A 16244-nucleotide genomic window follows, 5' to 3' on the forward strand; every position below is an offset into this window, starting at 1 on the left:
CCTATCAATGCATTGAAAAGGTTTCCTTAAATTCTTCCTGGAGGATACCCCAAATTATTCGGGGAAATATAATCATTTCCTTTGTGAAACCCAAGAAAATTTAGAATTAGATCAAAGGCAATTTAAACATAGAGAAACAAAATCACAGTGTTTTCATAGTAAATTTGACAATAATCTGTACATACTTGGTGTTTAAAAACTTTTAAAATATAGAGATTTGGTCTTATTAGACTAACAGAATAACCTCTGGAAGATTGAATGATATTGATTACAATTTATAAGATGATACCAGGTTTATAAACAACATCTGAAAATTTATTTTATTTATGTACTTCTAAGTTCATTGCACTTACAAAATGTATTTAAGAATCTGGGAAGATTCTGCTTGTTAACAAATGATTAAGACTAATGAAATTCTAAATGGAAATTATGAAAGTTGCCAGGACCAAAATGTAGTCACTATGTCATATTCAAACAAGAGTTTATGAGATCAAAAGATCAGCTCTTGTGAGTTGAAGAAGTCCATGAAAAAGAAGCCCTTATATATACATGCTTGAAACAAGATTTACCACAAGATGTTCCTACAGAAAGAACTGTAAAAACTTCCTCAAGAATAGGAGTGCAGATAAAGTGCTTATACAAGAAAACATGTCTAGGGCTGGGAAGGTGGCTCAGTGGTAGAGCGCTTGCCTTGCATACATGAGGCCCTGGGTTCGATTCCTCGGCACCACATAAGCAAAAAAGAAAAAAGCCAGAAGTGGAGCTGTGGCTCAAGTGGTAGAGCGCTAGCCTTGAGCTGAAGAGCTGAGGGTCAGTGCCCAGGCCCAGAGTTCAGGCCCCACGACCGGACCCAAAAAATAAAAAAAAGAAGACATGTCTAGGAATGGCTGTCTTAGTCACTAAACTAACATCAACTCCTTTAAGAGACTCCTGTAACATTTGGTTTTATTTATTTAATTTTATTATTTGTCACCTGGAGCTTGAACTCAGGGTCTGGGCACTGTCCCTGAGCTTCTTTTGCTCAAGGCTAGTACTCTACCACTTTGGGCCACAGCGCTATTTCTGGCTTTTTCTGTTTATATGGTACTAAGGAATCAAATTCAGGGCTTCATGCATGCTAGGCAAGCACTCTACCATGAAGCCACATTCCCAGCCTCAACATTTGTTTTTAAAAGTTTACACAGGTGAGCTAGAAAGGTGGCTCAGTGGTAGAGCGCTTGCCTTGCATGCATGAGGCCCTGAGTTCGATTCCTCAGCACCACATAAACAGAAAAAAAAGCCGGAAGTGGCACTGTAGCTCAAGTGGTAGAGTGCTAGCTTTGAGCTGAAGAGCTCAAAGAGCTGAGGGACAGCGCCCAGGCCCAGAGTTCAGGCCCCATAACCGGACCCCTCCCCCCCCCCAAAAAAAAACTTTACACAGGCTTTTCCCTTTGTGTGTGCTAGTCCTGAGGCTTGAACTCAGGGCCTGATCACTGTCCCTGAGTTTCTTGCTCAAGACTAGCATTCTACCACTTGAGCCACATCTCTACTTCTAGCTCTTTGGTGGTTAATTGGAGAGGAGAGTCTCATAGACTTTGCTGACTAGGCTGGCTAGCTAGAATTGTAGACATAAACCACCAGTGCCTGGCTATGTAGATTTCTCCTATTTAAAAGAACCCCCTCCAACCCTATGGCTGGTTGGCTATGGCCTGCTATAGCTTGTGTACACTGAACTTCACTACTTTTAAATTGCCAGATACATTCAGTAGCAGGGCACCCATGACTCATGCCTGTAATCCTAGCTATTCAGGAGGCTGAGTTCTGATGATCAAAGTTCAAGGCCAGCCTGGGCAGAAGAGTCCATGTGACTCTTTTCTCCAGTTAACTACCAGAAAGCTGGAGCTATGGCTCAAGTAGTAGAGCACCAGCCTTGAGTACAAAAAACTGAGGCCTTGAGTTCAAGCCCCAGTATGGAGGGCAGGGGGTGGGGCAGGAAGAGGGAAACAAGAAAAAGGTACCAGAGGCATGTCTCAAATATTGGAGCTCCTGCCTAGAAAGTGCAAGGCCTTGGGCGTGGAGGGTAGAGAGGGGAAGGGATGGTATGGGGAAACAAAGGAGGAGGCAACAATGCTTGATAAGACATGTACTTACTATCTTGCCCATGTAATTGTAACCCCTCTGTATTTTCACACACAAAAAAGTGCAAGGCCTGAGTTCAAATCACAGCACTGATCACTGCCTCCCCCACCATCACCAGAAGAAAAGATCTGATATGAGGGACCTACAGCAGGAGCAGATTTGGAGCAGAGATCTGAAACTTGACTTTTGGACTTGTGAAGTATCAGTTGCCTATTAGACATCCAAATGGAGCAAGATTTGATTCTAAAATTCCTTTTCTTAACAGTATTTTATGGAACAAGAGTTTTCATGAATATTTTGGAGAACTATTCCTTTCTAATTGTTTCTGACTACCACTCTAACTGAAACAGTAACTTTCTTTAGACAACATAGTAAAACCAAGTCTTCAGTGGAAAAAGAAATGAAAAGTTAACTTGATTTTTAAAAAATGGTTTGCAGGACTAGGAATGTAGCTTAGAGGTGTGGTAGTGTGCTTGCCTAACATGCATGAAACCCTGGGTTTGATTCCTCAGTACTACATAAACAGAAAAAGCCATAAGTGGCACTGTGGCTCAAGTGGTAGAGCGCTAGCCATGAACAAAAGGTCAGGGACAGTCTCCTAGGCACTGAGTTCAAGACCCAAGAATGGCAAAAAAAAAAAAAAAAGGATTTGGGGCTGAGACTGTGGCTTAGTGGTAGAGTGCTTGCCTAGTGTGCATAAAGCCTTGGGTTCCATTCCTCAGTACCACAGAAATAGAAAAGGCCAGAAATGGTGCTATGGTTCAAGTGGTAGAGTGCAAGCCTTGAGCAAAAGAAGCTCAGGAACAGTGCCCAGGCCCTGATTTCAGGCCTCAGGGCTGGCAAAAAATAAAAAAAATAAATAAATAAAAATTGGTTTGTACCGGGCACCAGTGGCTTATGCCTGCAATCCTAGCTACTCAGGAAACTGAGATATGAGGACTATGGTTTGAAGCTAGCCCAGGCAGGAAAACCCATGGGACTTTTATCTTCAATTAACTGCTAAGCCTGAGGTAGCACTGTGGCACAAGTGGTAGAGTACTAGCCTTGAACACAAAAGCTCAATGACAATAACTATCCCCTGAGTTCAAGCCTCAAGACTAGCACTGGAAAAAAAAGTTCATAGATTAATATAGCTAATTCAGAAACTATATGTTGGGTCTGAATGTCTTGGGAAAAACTGAACTCAGTCTTAAAAGCAGTCTAGAATTTGCACTTTGCCTTTAGGTGGAAAAACAAACCTACAAACTATTTCCAAAGAGATATCTATTTCTGGCAATTATAGTGGACATATTGGGCAAAACAAGGCAAAGAGGAAAAGTTACATGGTATTCAAAGATTGTGCTTAGTGGTTTAAAAAATGTGAGACACAGAAAAGATAAAAATGGCAAGTGGTTTAAAAAAATGTGAGACACAGAAGAGATAAAAATGGCAAAGAGGAGCTGGGAAGGTGGCTCAGTGGTAGAGTGCTTGCCTTGCATGCATGAGGCCCTAGGGTTTGATTCCTCAGCGCTACATAAGCAAAAAGAAAAAAGCCGGAAGTGGTGCTGTGGCTCAAGTGGTAGAGCGCTAGCCTTGAGCTGAAGAGCTGAGAGACAACATCCAGGCCCAGAGTTCAGGCCCCACGACTGGATCCCCCCCCCCCAAAAAAAAATGGCAAAGAAACACATGAGGAAATGTTCACCATCCCTTGTTGTAAAGGAAATGCAAATAAAGACAACCCTGAGATACCATCTTACCCCAGTCAGAATGGCCCACATCCTCAAGTCAGCCAATGACAAATGCTGGAGGGGATGCAGAGAAAGAAGAACCCTATTACACTGTTGGTGGGAATGTACACTTATACAACCACTTTGGAAAGCAGTCTGGAGGGTCCTCAGAAAGCTAAATATTGACCTCCCCTATGACCCAGCTATACCACTCCTAGGCATCTATCCTGAACAACAGGAACCAGGACACATACACCTCCTTGTTTATTCCAACACTGTTCACAATAGCCAGGATATGGAAACAACCCAGATGCCCCACCACAGATGAATGGATCCAAAAATTGTGGTATCTATACACAATGGAATATCATGCAGCCATTAGAAAGGACAAAATAAGCCGGGCCCTGGTACTCAAGCCTATAATCCTAGCTACTCAGGTGGCTGAGATCTGAAGTTCATGATTCAAAAGCCACCCTGGGCAGGAAAGTCTGTGAGACTCTTATCTCCAATAAACCACTAGAAAACCAGAATTGGTACTGTGGCTCAAGCAGTAGAGCTGAAGAGCTGAAGGGATAGCACCTTGAGCTGAAGAGCTGAGGGATAGCACCCAAGCCCAGAGTTCAAGCCCCATGACTGACCAAAAAAAAAAAAAAAGAAAGAAAAAAGAAAAGAAAGGACAAAATAATGGCATTTGCAGGGAAATGGATGGAACTAGAAGAAATCATGTTAAGTGAGGTAAGCCAAGAGCTAAGAGCCAAATGACACATGGTCTCCCTGATAAGTGGATGTTAAATCCATAACGTAAGGTGATATGACAAAGTTAACAAGACTTAAGAAACAAAGGACCTCCACTCACCTTGTTGAATCACTACTAAATAACCCTATGCTGCTGATCACATATATGGTATATATGTGCACATCAGAGTAAAAGTAGGAGTAAAAGTAGGAGGAGGACACAGAACTAGAGGAAATCAGGGAAAAACATACAACAGCGGGACCCATCAGCTGTACTGGACATTGATCAAAACGAACTAGGCAACTCAATGGCAGTGATGGGAGGGAGGGAACGAGTGGGAAAGAGGGAACAGCTGATGCTATGCAAAAGGAAAGGAATGTTCATATGATCCAATGTGGAAGAAATAACTGTATTGTCAAAGTCTCATAGAACTCAAAACTTTATAGACCACAGCAGACAATTTGTCCCATGAAAGTTAGAATGTATTTGTGACTTTAAGCATCACTATTCCACAATACTGTGAAATTATGTAATTAATCACAATAAAGAATTTGCAAAAAAAAATGTGAGATACACACTCGAATTCCTGACTTCCAGTGGTGATATGGAAAACCATCTTCCTCTTTTCACTATATTCAAATGCAGTTAAGAATCCTGGTTCCTATGGAAAGATAATAGGACAGGTTAAAAAAGAACATAAAGTGATGGTTACAATGTCAAATGCTGCCAAAAACTACGTGCTCAATGATCAAGGTCATCTCTTGTTGCCTTTATCTTCAAAGGCAATACCGGATTCTGATTTAAAACACACAGAACTGCTCTCTCCCATCTAAGTTCAAACTATAGCAAACTAATAGCAAACTATAGCAAACTAAGTTCAAACTAATACAACTCATAATGTATAGTATATACTTATATAGTTGTATGATAAGGGGTAAGCTACTTAATCTTGCTGTACTTTAGCTTTCTATGTTAGGCTTAATGAGTATAGTAATATGTCTCTTTATAGGGTACCTGTGAAAAGTAAATGAGACAGATTTGTGGCACAAAGCAGTACAGTGTTTTATTGAAGGAGTCAGTTGATTTTATTCAGCAGAATTTTTTTCAGCTTCAGATGTTTCAAAAAGCACAGAAATTATTGGTGTTGGGAAAACTGGGCATCCAAATGTAGAAGACTAAAATTGGATCCCTGTCTGTCACACTGCACCAATATCAACTCAAAATGTATCAAAGACCTTAAATTCAGACTTAAAACTTTGAAGCTACTACAAGAGGGAATAAAAGAAACATTAGAACTTTATAGGCATAGGCAGGAACTTTTTGAAAAGAGTCCTAGGGTCACAGCAAATAGGAAAGAGATTTGACAAATGGTATTACATCAAACAAAAAGGTTTCTACAAAACAAAGAACATAGTTACTAGACTAAAAAGATAGCCAACAGACCGGAAGAAGATCTTTACTAGTTAAACACCAGACAAAGGCTAAAATATATAAGGAGCTCAATAAACTACCCTCCCCCAAATTAATAACCCAATCAATAAATGGGCATCTACCCAGAGCATTACACTATTTCAATAGCCAAGTTATGGAAACAGCCTAGATGCTCTACAATGGAAGAATGAATCAAGCAACTGTGTTACATGTACAAAATGGAAGTTAGTCATCCATTAGAATGAATAATATATGTCACTTTCAGAAAAATGGATGTATCTAAAACAAATCATGTTAAGTGACATAAGCCAGATGGTACATGTTTTCTGTTATATGTAGAGGCTAGATCTAAAGTACAAATATGCATGATAACCTACAGGGTTCAATGCATTTATACATAAACTAAAGCAGGATATACTAAGGGAGGAATCCAAAGGCATCCTTTTTTTTTTTTTTTTGCTTGTAAGTCATGGGTCTTAAACTCTGGGCCTGGGTGCTGTCCCTGAGCATTTCAGCTCAAGGTCAATGCTCTATCACTTGAGCCACAGCTCCACTTCTGGTTTTCTGATGGTTTATTGAAAATAAGAGTCTCACGGACTTTCCTGCCTGGGCTGGCTTTGAACCACCATCTTCAGATCTCCAAAGGTGCAATTCTGAACAACTAAAGTACTATTTATCAAAATGAATACCAGGAAGTGAGAACATTTTTTAGGGGGTGGGCAAAGTGGGGGGCACAGGAATGGAGAGAGTAGGGGTAAGAAAATATTGTTTTTATTATACTCAATGTACATTATATAAAATATGAACTATGTAACTTGAGGGTCGGGGTGAGAGGAAAATGGGGAAGAATGAAAGAGGTGACCAAGAAGCATTGTATTCATAACCCAACCTGTGAAATTGTAACCCCTTTGTACAAATACTTAATAGAAATGCTAAAAACTAAAAAAAAGCACAGGAATTTCAGTTTTCACTGTGATATAACAGCATTTTACAAATTTGCTAACTGAGCTACAGTTGATGTAGTGAAATTAATGAAAATGGAGCCCCGTGGAGTGCAATGTGTGCCTGCTTTGTTGTTTCATGCTATTACAGTGGTTCTCAACTTGGGAGAGGGAAGAGCAAACCCAGGACCACCTTTAGCTTAGAGATCAGACTCATGGGTGCAGAAAAAGGATGTTTGAGTGAAAGAGGGTTTCTTTTCTTTGATAATGAGATTTCATTTCCAAAGAGATAAAGACTAATGTCTAAGAGCCATGAAGTAGCAGTTTCCCAAATGTTGGGTACTGCTGTTGGGCTTCAACATTTCAGCAGTTGAGGAACTTGCCACTGGGGTGCAGTGCCTGAGCAACTAGGCTGCATTCTCAGAAGCTCAGCGGGGTCCTTTCCAAATTCAGGCCCACAATGTCACTTGCAATACTTTCCTGCTTGACTGCTTCTGAAGAAGAAAGCCAATTGGCTGTTCATGAAGACAGCTGGACCAGACTAGTTGGTATGAACCCAGAAATGGAGAAATATAAAGGAGGTTGATCTAAAAAGAGAGAGACTTGGTGACTACTTGTTTGCATGTTACTATTTACAGAGCTGGTATCTCTAGGGACCCCCCCCCCAAAAGCAGCCTACTTTTTCCTAGCAGCTACATGGGCTACTTACTGTGCCCCAACTGGAAGGTTGCATCAATGAGCATATTCATAGTCATATTTATTCAAACTGCACCCATGTACACTGATGCTAGTCTTCAGTTGGCCTATACTGAGAGAGTACTATTTCTTTGATACCAAGTGCTTCATCACAGTCATAGATATGGTTGAGAAGACAAGGTAGAACTAAGGAGGAGGCAGGTAAAAACTCAGTAAAAAGAAGGTAGCCAGGTGCCAGTGGCTCATGTCTGTATTCCTAGCTACTCAGGAGGCTGAGATCTGAGGATCTCAGTTCAAAGCCAGCCTGGGAAGAAAAGTCTATCGGACTCTCCAATTAACCATCAAAAAGCCATAAGTGGAGATGTGGTGCAAGTGGTAGAATGCTAGCCTTGAGTAAAAAAAGCTCAGGGATAGGCACTGAGTTCAAGCCCGAGGACCAACAAAGAGAAGAAGGAAAAAAAGGAGGAGGAGGGCTAAGAAGGTGGCTCAGTGGTAGAGTGCTTCCCTTGCATGCATGAGGACCTGGGTTCGATTCCTCAACACCATACAAACAGAAAAAGCGGGAAGTGTCACTGTGGCTTAAGTGGTAGAGCACTAGCCTTGAGCTGAAGAGCTGAGGGCCAGTGCCCAGGCTAAGGTCAAACCCCTTGGCCAACCAAAACAAAAAACAAAAACAAAAAAAAACCCCAAACAACAACAACAAAAAAAAAAAAGAGGAGGAAGAACAGAAAAAGTATAAAGAAGACAAAGTTTTGGAAAAAAATTACCTTAATTAGCATTCTAGGTATTTATTTTTGCCAGTCCTGGGGCTTGAGCTCAGGGCCTGGGCACTGTCCTTCAAGGCTAGTACTCTAACATTTGAGCCACAACACACTTATGGCTTTTTTCTGTTTATGTGGTACTGAGGAAACCCAGCGTTTCATGTATACTATAAGCACTCTACTACTAAGCCACATTCCCAGCCCTATTCTAGGTGTTTAAATCCCTATCTTTTATAAACCCCTCAAGATTTCATAAACAGTTCTTGCTTTGGAAATGAAGTGATAAAATGTTAACAAGGACAGAATAATGTTGTGATCTACAGGACTCTTGAGTTCCTACAATAACAGGATAACATTCATAATGTTCATAATGAGAAAGGTTACAAAGATTCACTAGGCTCTTCTGAGCTAGAATAGTCAAGGATGTGTCTTGCTCACAATAAGCTTGTTGGCTGCCTCTTTAATCTTATCCACTTTGGCTTCTGAGAGCCCTTTGATGTTGCAGAGTGCTCTTCTTGTTGTCATTTGTATCCCTTTGATGGTACAGATTCCTACTGATTTTAGTTTCTTAATGTCTGCCACATTCTGTAAATAAAAGGATAACATAGGTTGATTAAAGGCCAGTCTGAAAGGCTTTCACACTATGTCATGTGCTTTTCAGTCCATCCTTCCATCATAATGCCATCTTTATACAGGCAATCAGGTGGAACCCACCCACCACATAGACAAATGTTCTGGAAATATCTCAGTAGAACATACCCAGCAGGCTGCCAAATGTTCTGGCTGTGCCCTGATTTCCTAAGAATGTTAGTGAGACCATGGCAATGTAACAAGGAACTCAAAAGAAAAGTCTGTTGGTGGAAAAACTAACAAATTTAGCACACATTCACCCCCTCAGTTCAGCTCCTTCCTTCTATAGAACTTCATTACCAATATGTTCCTCTAAATTTTTTAAAGTTTTTCCCCCTTCTGCCTCTAGAAAATGCAAATAACTACATCACTGGGAGTTTCTCTTGCTTCTGTTTTCAAAAATCAATGGAAAGAGATTAAACATGAACTTCAGAAGACAACATAGGCCAATGCCTGGTGGCTCTTGCCTATTAGCTACTTAGGAGGCTGAGATCTGAGGATTAGGATTCAAAGCCAGCCAGACAGGAAACTCCGTGAGACTCTTCTCTCAAATAAACTACTCAAACAAAAAAAAAAAGGCAGAAGTGGCACTGTGGCTCAAGTGGTAGAGTGATTTCCTTGAACAAAAGAAGCTCAAGGACAGTTCCCAGGCCCTGAGTTCAAGCCCCAGAACCAGAAAAATAGAAGATAGCATAGGTGATAGCCACTGAAATCCATCTAGTCTTTTTTTCAAAATTGGTGTTTCTGCCATCATTTGCATCCATTAACTGACAAAACTAAGTTTTCTGTTAATGGAAGCAGTATCTGTCCAATAATGTTTGACTTGAAAAAAACAACAACAGGGATTAGCTCTACTGAGAGTTCTGAACTTCCAGTTTAATCAGTCATTCTCTATTAGGAACTATTCTGAACCTGAGGATCTTGACAGTTTTCAGTGACAGTTTTGGAAGGGTGCTACTGAGTAGAGAAAGGGATATGGTTTGACATGATCGCAGCCATCTTGAGTTTTAACTGTCATGACTGCCTCAGAGTGACATTAGTTTTTCCAGTAGAGTTTCCCAGTATAGTATAAAGATCAAATTGTTAGAATGGTATGTGGACCGCTAAGAGTAGACCTTGGAATACGCCTCTTTGATATTAGCTTAAGGCAAACAAATACATTCTGGATTGAAAGCATTTGTCTTAGTCAATACTGTGACTCAAAAATCTTGGTAATTGGGCGGGGAATGTGGCTTAGTGGTAGAGTGCTTGTCTTGCATGCATGAAGCCCTCGGTTTGATTCCTCAGTACCACAAACAGAAAAATCTTGAAGTGGCTCTGTGGCTCAAGTGGTAGAGTGCTGATCTTGAGCAAAAAAAGCTCAAGGACAGGGGCTGGGAAGGTGGCTCAGTGGTAGAGCGCTTGCCTTGAGTGCATGAGGCCCTGGGTTCAATTCCTCAGCACCACATAAGCAAAAAGAAAAAAGCCAGAAGTGGCGCTGTGGCTCAAGTGGTAGAGCACTAGCCTTGAGCTGAAAAGCTGAGGGACAGTGCCCAGGCCCAGAGTTTAAGCCCCACGACCGGACCCCCCCCCCAAAAAAAAAAAAAAAGCTCAAGGACAGTGCCCAGGCCTTGAATTCAAGCCCTAGGACTGGCAAAAATAAATAAATACATCTTGGTAATGCTGCTGTGCAGACCACACTCTGTCATTAAGTCTCCTTAATAGATTATACTCTGTGCACGACTGGATCTAAGCCAAGCAGTTTTTCATGCCTGTAATACTAGCTACTCAGGAGGCAGAAATTGGGAGAATCAAGATTTGAGGCTAGTCTAGGCAAAAAGTTTGCATGATCTCATCTCAAACAACATAGAGGTGTGCTTGTGACATGTACCTATCTACCCCATTATGTGGGAAGTATAAATAGGAGGACTGAAGTCCATGAGAAAAACAAAAAACAAAACAAAACCAAAAAAAAAAAAAAAAACCCAAGACCATATCTTAAAAATAATTAAAAGCAGGGCTGGGAAGATGGCTCAGTGGTAGAGCACTTGCCTTGCGTGCATGAGGCCCTGGGTTCGATTCCTCAGCACCACATAAGCAAAAAGAAAAAAGCCGGAAGTGGCGCTGTGGCTCAAGTGGTAGAGCACTAGCCTTGAGCTGAAGAGCTGAGGGACAGCACCCAGGCCCAGAGTTCAGGCCCCATGACCGGACTAAAAAAAAAAAAAAAAAAAATAATAATTAAAAGCTAAAGGGGCTGGGATGTGACTTAAGTGTTAAGAGCAACTGCCTAGCAAGCATAAGGTCCTGAATTTAGACCCTAGTACTGGAAAAACAACAAGGAAAGACTGGTTCTAGCTGCCTTTTTACTTTCTCAATGCACACTCTCTCTCACATCTTGGGACCAACTCCAATGCAGAAGATAAACCTGCCACAGGAAACAAAGATTTACCCAGTCCCAAATGCTAATAAGGCCAATGTGGAGAAACTCTGAGTTGGATAATTTAAGTTGAAAAACTACTTACAATTCCATGTTTCTGTAATAGGTCAATGTCTTGAAACAAAGACTCCTAAATGAAATGCAATAGAAAATGGAGTTTTTATTAATATCCAACTGTTTTGCATTTTTAAAGAGTTAATTCATTACTGAGTCACTTTAAAAATACCTCTAATTCTACTTGTGTAGGCAGACTGAGGTGGAAGCACTAATTTTTTTTTTCAACTGCATTGCTACATATAACACCAATATTGTAAGTTTGGTTAGCCAATCCTTTTTCCACAGCTTCCTAAAAATTAAAAAAAAAACTTTATCCAGCTGGGTGCTGGTGGCTCATGCCTGTAATCCTAGCTACTCAGGAGGCTGAGATCTGAGGATTGTGGTTCCAAGCCAGCCCAGGCAGGAAAGACCGTGAGACTCCTATCTCCAATAAAACCACTAGAAAACTGGAAATGGTGCTATAGTGCAAGTGGTTGAGTGCTCGTCTTGAGCTGAAGAGCTGAGGGACAGCGCCCAGGCCCAGAGTTCAAGCCTCATGACCAACAAAAAAAAACAAACAAACAAAAACAACAACAACAAAAAAAACTTTATCCAAAGCAGTGGAACAATATTTTACCTATTTGAAATGTTTTCTCAACCTTATTCCTCTCTAGCTCTTGATCTTATTTTTCTAAGGTTCAGACTGCTGCTATATACCAGGGTGCAAGGGTACCAGTAAGGTCATACTAACCAATGTATTTATAATACTTAAATACAGGACTGGGATGTGGCTTGGTAACACAGCATTTGCCTAAGATAATCAGACCAAAGGTTCTATCCCTTGCCTCAAAAAAACAAAACTAACAAAAATCACTTTAAGCCATTTGTTAAGTAGCACCCCTTGCCAAACAATTTGTTACATATTTATAATATATATCTATGTCAGATTTCTACCTTCAGTTTCTAAAAATATCAGATAAAGGAATTTGATTTTTGTGGAATGACTAAATGTCTCCATATCTCTCAGGCTTTGTAGTCATACCTCTTCATCCTGGAATCCTGATTCTTCCTGTACAACATGATCCTCCTTCATGTTGAGAGGGAGCAGAAAAACAACCAATTCTGGGAAAATAAGAAATATTAAGTAGTTGTAGTTCATACAGGAAAGAAAAACAAAACACCTTTGTTGAGATGCCTCTGATTTCATTTCAAAGTCACCAGTGATCAGGAAAGGACATTATATCTTTTGGAAGCATTGGCCTGGTCTATCTTTTTGACTATACTTGTGGCATTATTTCTTGTGTATGCTGGGGCAGGGACTAGGATGGGCACAACTTAAGTTTCTCTTTCCTCAACACTAATGACCTTTTTATATCTTGATTTCCTTTTGCACACTTAATCATAACTATGGAAATAATTTTATTGCTTTTTGGGAGCTATTAACTTTTCAAGATCATATTTAACAACTTCTCAAACACTGACATTGTGTCATTCTTCCTTGTATCTTCTCTTGGTACCTCAAGCTTAGTCTAACCTCAACAAAAAGATTATTTTTCTTATATGCAATTAATGTATTTCTTCTTGCTGTGAATGGGAGCTCTGATAATTCACTTCTTTAAAATATTGGTTAGCTGGGCACCAGTGGCTCACACCTGTAATCCATCAGTTTCAAGCTGGGCAGGAAAGTACAAGAGGCCCTAATCAACAATTACTCACCAAAAAGCTCAAGTCGTACAACGCCAACCTTGTGCACAAAAGCTCAGGGATAGTGCCCGAGCCGTGAGTACAAGTCCCAGGGCTGGCGCATGCGTACACACACACACACACTTTTTTTTTGTTACACAGTATTTAAAACTTTTATGATTTTGTAAAAATATGGTGAAGACTCAACACTAAAAGGTTGGGAATGAAAGGCCCTAACAAGATCTTTAACTGATTCAACATTGTGGAATGTTGCTTTTAAAACAAGCTTGAAGGCACCAATCATGCTCACTTAATAAACTCATTCTGTTCTATTCCCTCATTTCACACCACAGTCCCAAGCAGAAGCCTGCTCAAAGGGGACAAAAATCAGTAAAGCGGGAGGTGGGGGGAAGGAAAGGCGCAATGGAGGCACCGTTTGAATGGAATCTTCTAGAACATCGTCCCTCAGCTAAACCATCCCAAGTTCCACAGGCTGTCTTTGGGAAACGTCATCCACTTCTTCTCCCCGGGGTATACACAGGGTTCCCGACGGTGTTCTACCATGTGACTCCCGGCGGCCTGGGGCTCGGACGGCCTCGCCGGGCCTCGCAGGGCCTCGCCGGGTCCCGGGCCTCGCCGCGGCACGAGGCTGGGACCCCCGCCCCCCGCCGGACTCCGGCTCCTTCAGGGAGGACAGCAGCGCCCGGGCCCCAATCGCCAGGGGGCGCCCCGGAGCTTCCCTCGGGTTCCTCAGGTGCCTCGATTTCCCTGCGGCCTCTCCTCGCACCTGGCCTCCCCTCAGGGTCTTTAAGGCGAATCTCTCAGAACCCTGCTCGGGATTCCGCGGTGGGCCCAGTATTCCGACTGAGAACGCGGCTCCTGGCGACTCGCGCGTCGAAGACCGAACCGTTTGGCGCCAAACCCGCCGGCTCGGAGCGCCTGACCACGCTGGGGGCGGGGCGAGCGCCGTGTGCAGAGGGGGTGGGGCTCTGAGGGGCGGGGCCGAACGCCGTGCGCAGGGGCGGGGCGCTGAGGGCGGGGCGGAAGCGGGCCCCAAGGGAGCTGCGAAAGAACGGTGCTGGGAGGGACCCTGGGATGCGGGAAGGTCACTGTGGAGGATGGTGCTGACTAGGGAGGGCCCAGTCTTGGTGCTAGAAGAGAGAGGCACAGGTGCTGGAACCAGGAAATGCCCCTAAGGCAGGTGGTCCTAGAGGCCCAGCAGGGATGCTGGCCCTGGCCAGAGGGATGTCGTCAGATGCTTAACCCTAGCAGAACGTCCGGTGAGGAGGTCAATATGGGTCCTTTTCCCCTGCCCAAGACAGTTCTCTCTTTGAGCTATCCATAACAGATTTTACACCTCAAAGTTCCTAATTTCCTTCCGCCTCTCCCTGTTTGCCAGTCTGCTTTCTGTGATTGAATTACCCGAGGGCCATTCATCATGGAGAGTCATTTTTCCTCCTCCTAACGAGTAGTTTTAAATAGACTACAAAAGCTAAACATATTTTGGTGCCATTTTAAATAATTTGTGGGCCGGTCGTGCTAACAAGGCCATTTCTTTCAGCTTCACCCTTGTCCCCCGAAATGAAAACACACATGTTGAAGATAGTCGGGAAACCTTTGAAAGAGCATCTGTTGAGGGTGGTGACCATATATCTTGGATGGATATCTGTGCAAACAGTTCTCAGGTTCAAAGTACAAAGCAACCCCCCCCCCATTCCTTTCTGCATCATTTTGCTGGACTTGGAAAAAAAAAAATCCACAATCGAGCAGCTGGCATTTTGTAGGATTCTCTCCTTTTCCAAGGCGATTGTTTAGAGAGACCACAAATAAGTGCCATAGCTCTTTAAAATCTGTTATTTTCAAGAAACATAGCCTGTCCTCCTTGTTAAATGGAAATTAATGCCCATTTTGGGAGGCACTGGATGCGATGATAGGCGCTTACAGGAGTCCTCACCTAAAATAATTATAGTAACTTTTGAACGACTTGTTAGATGAAGAACTGCAAAGAGTACAACAAGCCCATTTAGGGAAATGTAACATATGTAGTTTGCTGTAGTGACAGCTGGGAGAGAGAAATGTTCATAATATTTGAGAGTTGTGTGCAATACACTTAGAAAAAAGAAACTGCAATGAGATTGTTAATGACAAATTCATGAAGTGAGGATAAAAATTTTGCTGGGATATCATATTGATGGTTATATAAAATGTGTGTGTGTGTGTGCCAGTACTGACTCTTGTACTCAGGGCCTGGTTGCTATCCTTTAACTTTTTTTGTCAAGGCTTGGCATTCTACCACTTGAGCTACAGCTCTACTTTCAGCTTTTTGGGTTGTTAATTGGATATAAGAGTCTCATGGCTTTTTGTTCAGGCTGGTTTTGAACAGGATCATGGACTCCTGAGTAGCTAGGATTACAGGTGTAAGCCATCAACAGTCAGCTAAACCTTAAAATTTTTTTTTGGGGGGGGATGGGAGATGGGAAGGGGAAACAAAGGAGGAGGCAACAATGCTTCATAAGAAAGGTACTCATTGCCTTGCCCATGTAATTGTAACCCCTGTATACAGTATTTTCACAATAAAAAAAAATTCAAAAAAAATTTTTTGTCAGTGGTAAGACTTGAACTCAAGGCCTGAGTGCTATCCCTGAGCTCTTTTGCTAAAGTCTAGCACTCTACCACTTTGAGCCACAGAACCACTTCTGGTTTTCTGGTGGTTAAAAAGAGTTTCATGGACTTTCCTGCCCCAGGATGGCTTCAAACCAAATCTCAGCCTCCTGAGTAGCAAGGATTACAACGCCTAGCTTAAAAATATTTAAACAACAACCAACTCTGGAGGATATAATTAATGCTGTGCACGTGAAGACCTTACCAGTCAAATCAGGGCAAAAAAATATATTCAGTCTTTCATATCATACAAAAATTCTGAATATGGTGAAGGTAGCATTTCAGACTGCTGAGAAAATGATGAGTTCGGTGAATGGTACTGGGATGACGCTGGAACCATCTGGAAGAAAAGTAAAATTGGAACAATACTTCACACCTTATGCCAAAATATGCTCCAGATGGATCAAAAAATTAAATCCAAATAGTAAC

The 16244-nt window shown here is 41.9% G+C and overlaps 1 protein-coding gene across 2 annotated transcripts in view; it reads right to left on the minus strand.

Moving 5' to 3' along the window:
• The window catches only part of Dmc1 (DNA meiotic recombinase 1), a 37585-nt gene extending 23530 nt beyond the window's left edge, over window positions 1–14055 (minus strand). The window contains exons 1-5 of one of the 2 annotated variants that reach the window (XM_069999879.1): window positions 13942–14055; window positions 12514–12593; window positions 11521–11565; window positions 8828–8974; window positions 5139–5221 (exon numbers count right to left, since the gene is read on the minus strand). In XM_069999879.1, coding sequence (XP_069855980.1) covers window positions 5139–5221; window positions 8828–8974; window positions 11521–11565; window positions 12514–12564 — 326 coding nt within the window. In that variant the 5' untranslated portion in view covers window positions 12565–12593; window positions 13942–14055. Of the gene's footprint in view, window positions 1–5138; window positions 5222–8827; window positions 8975–11520; window positions 11566–12513; window positions 12594–13587; window positions 13741–13941 lie in introns of those variants that run through there. The other variant, XM_069999880.1, reaches the window with a different exon arrangement.
• Window positions 14056–16244: the final 2189 nt, after the last annotated feature.

This window comes from Dipodomys merriami, unplaced genomic scaffold (genome assembly GCF_024711535.1).
Source record: "Dipodomys merriami isolate MVZ:Mamm:240054 unplaced genomic scaffold, mDipMer1.0.p SCAF_55, whole genome shotgun sequence".
Taxonomy (NCBI): Eukaryota; Metazoa; Chordata; class Mammalia; order Rodentia; family Heteromyidae; genus Dipodomys; species Dipodomys merriami.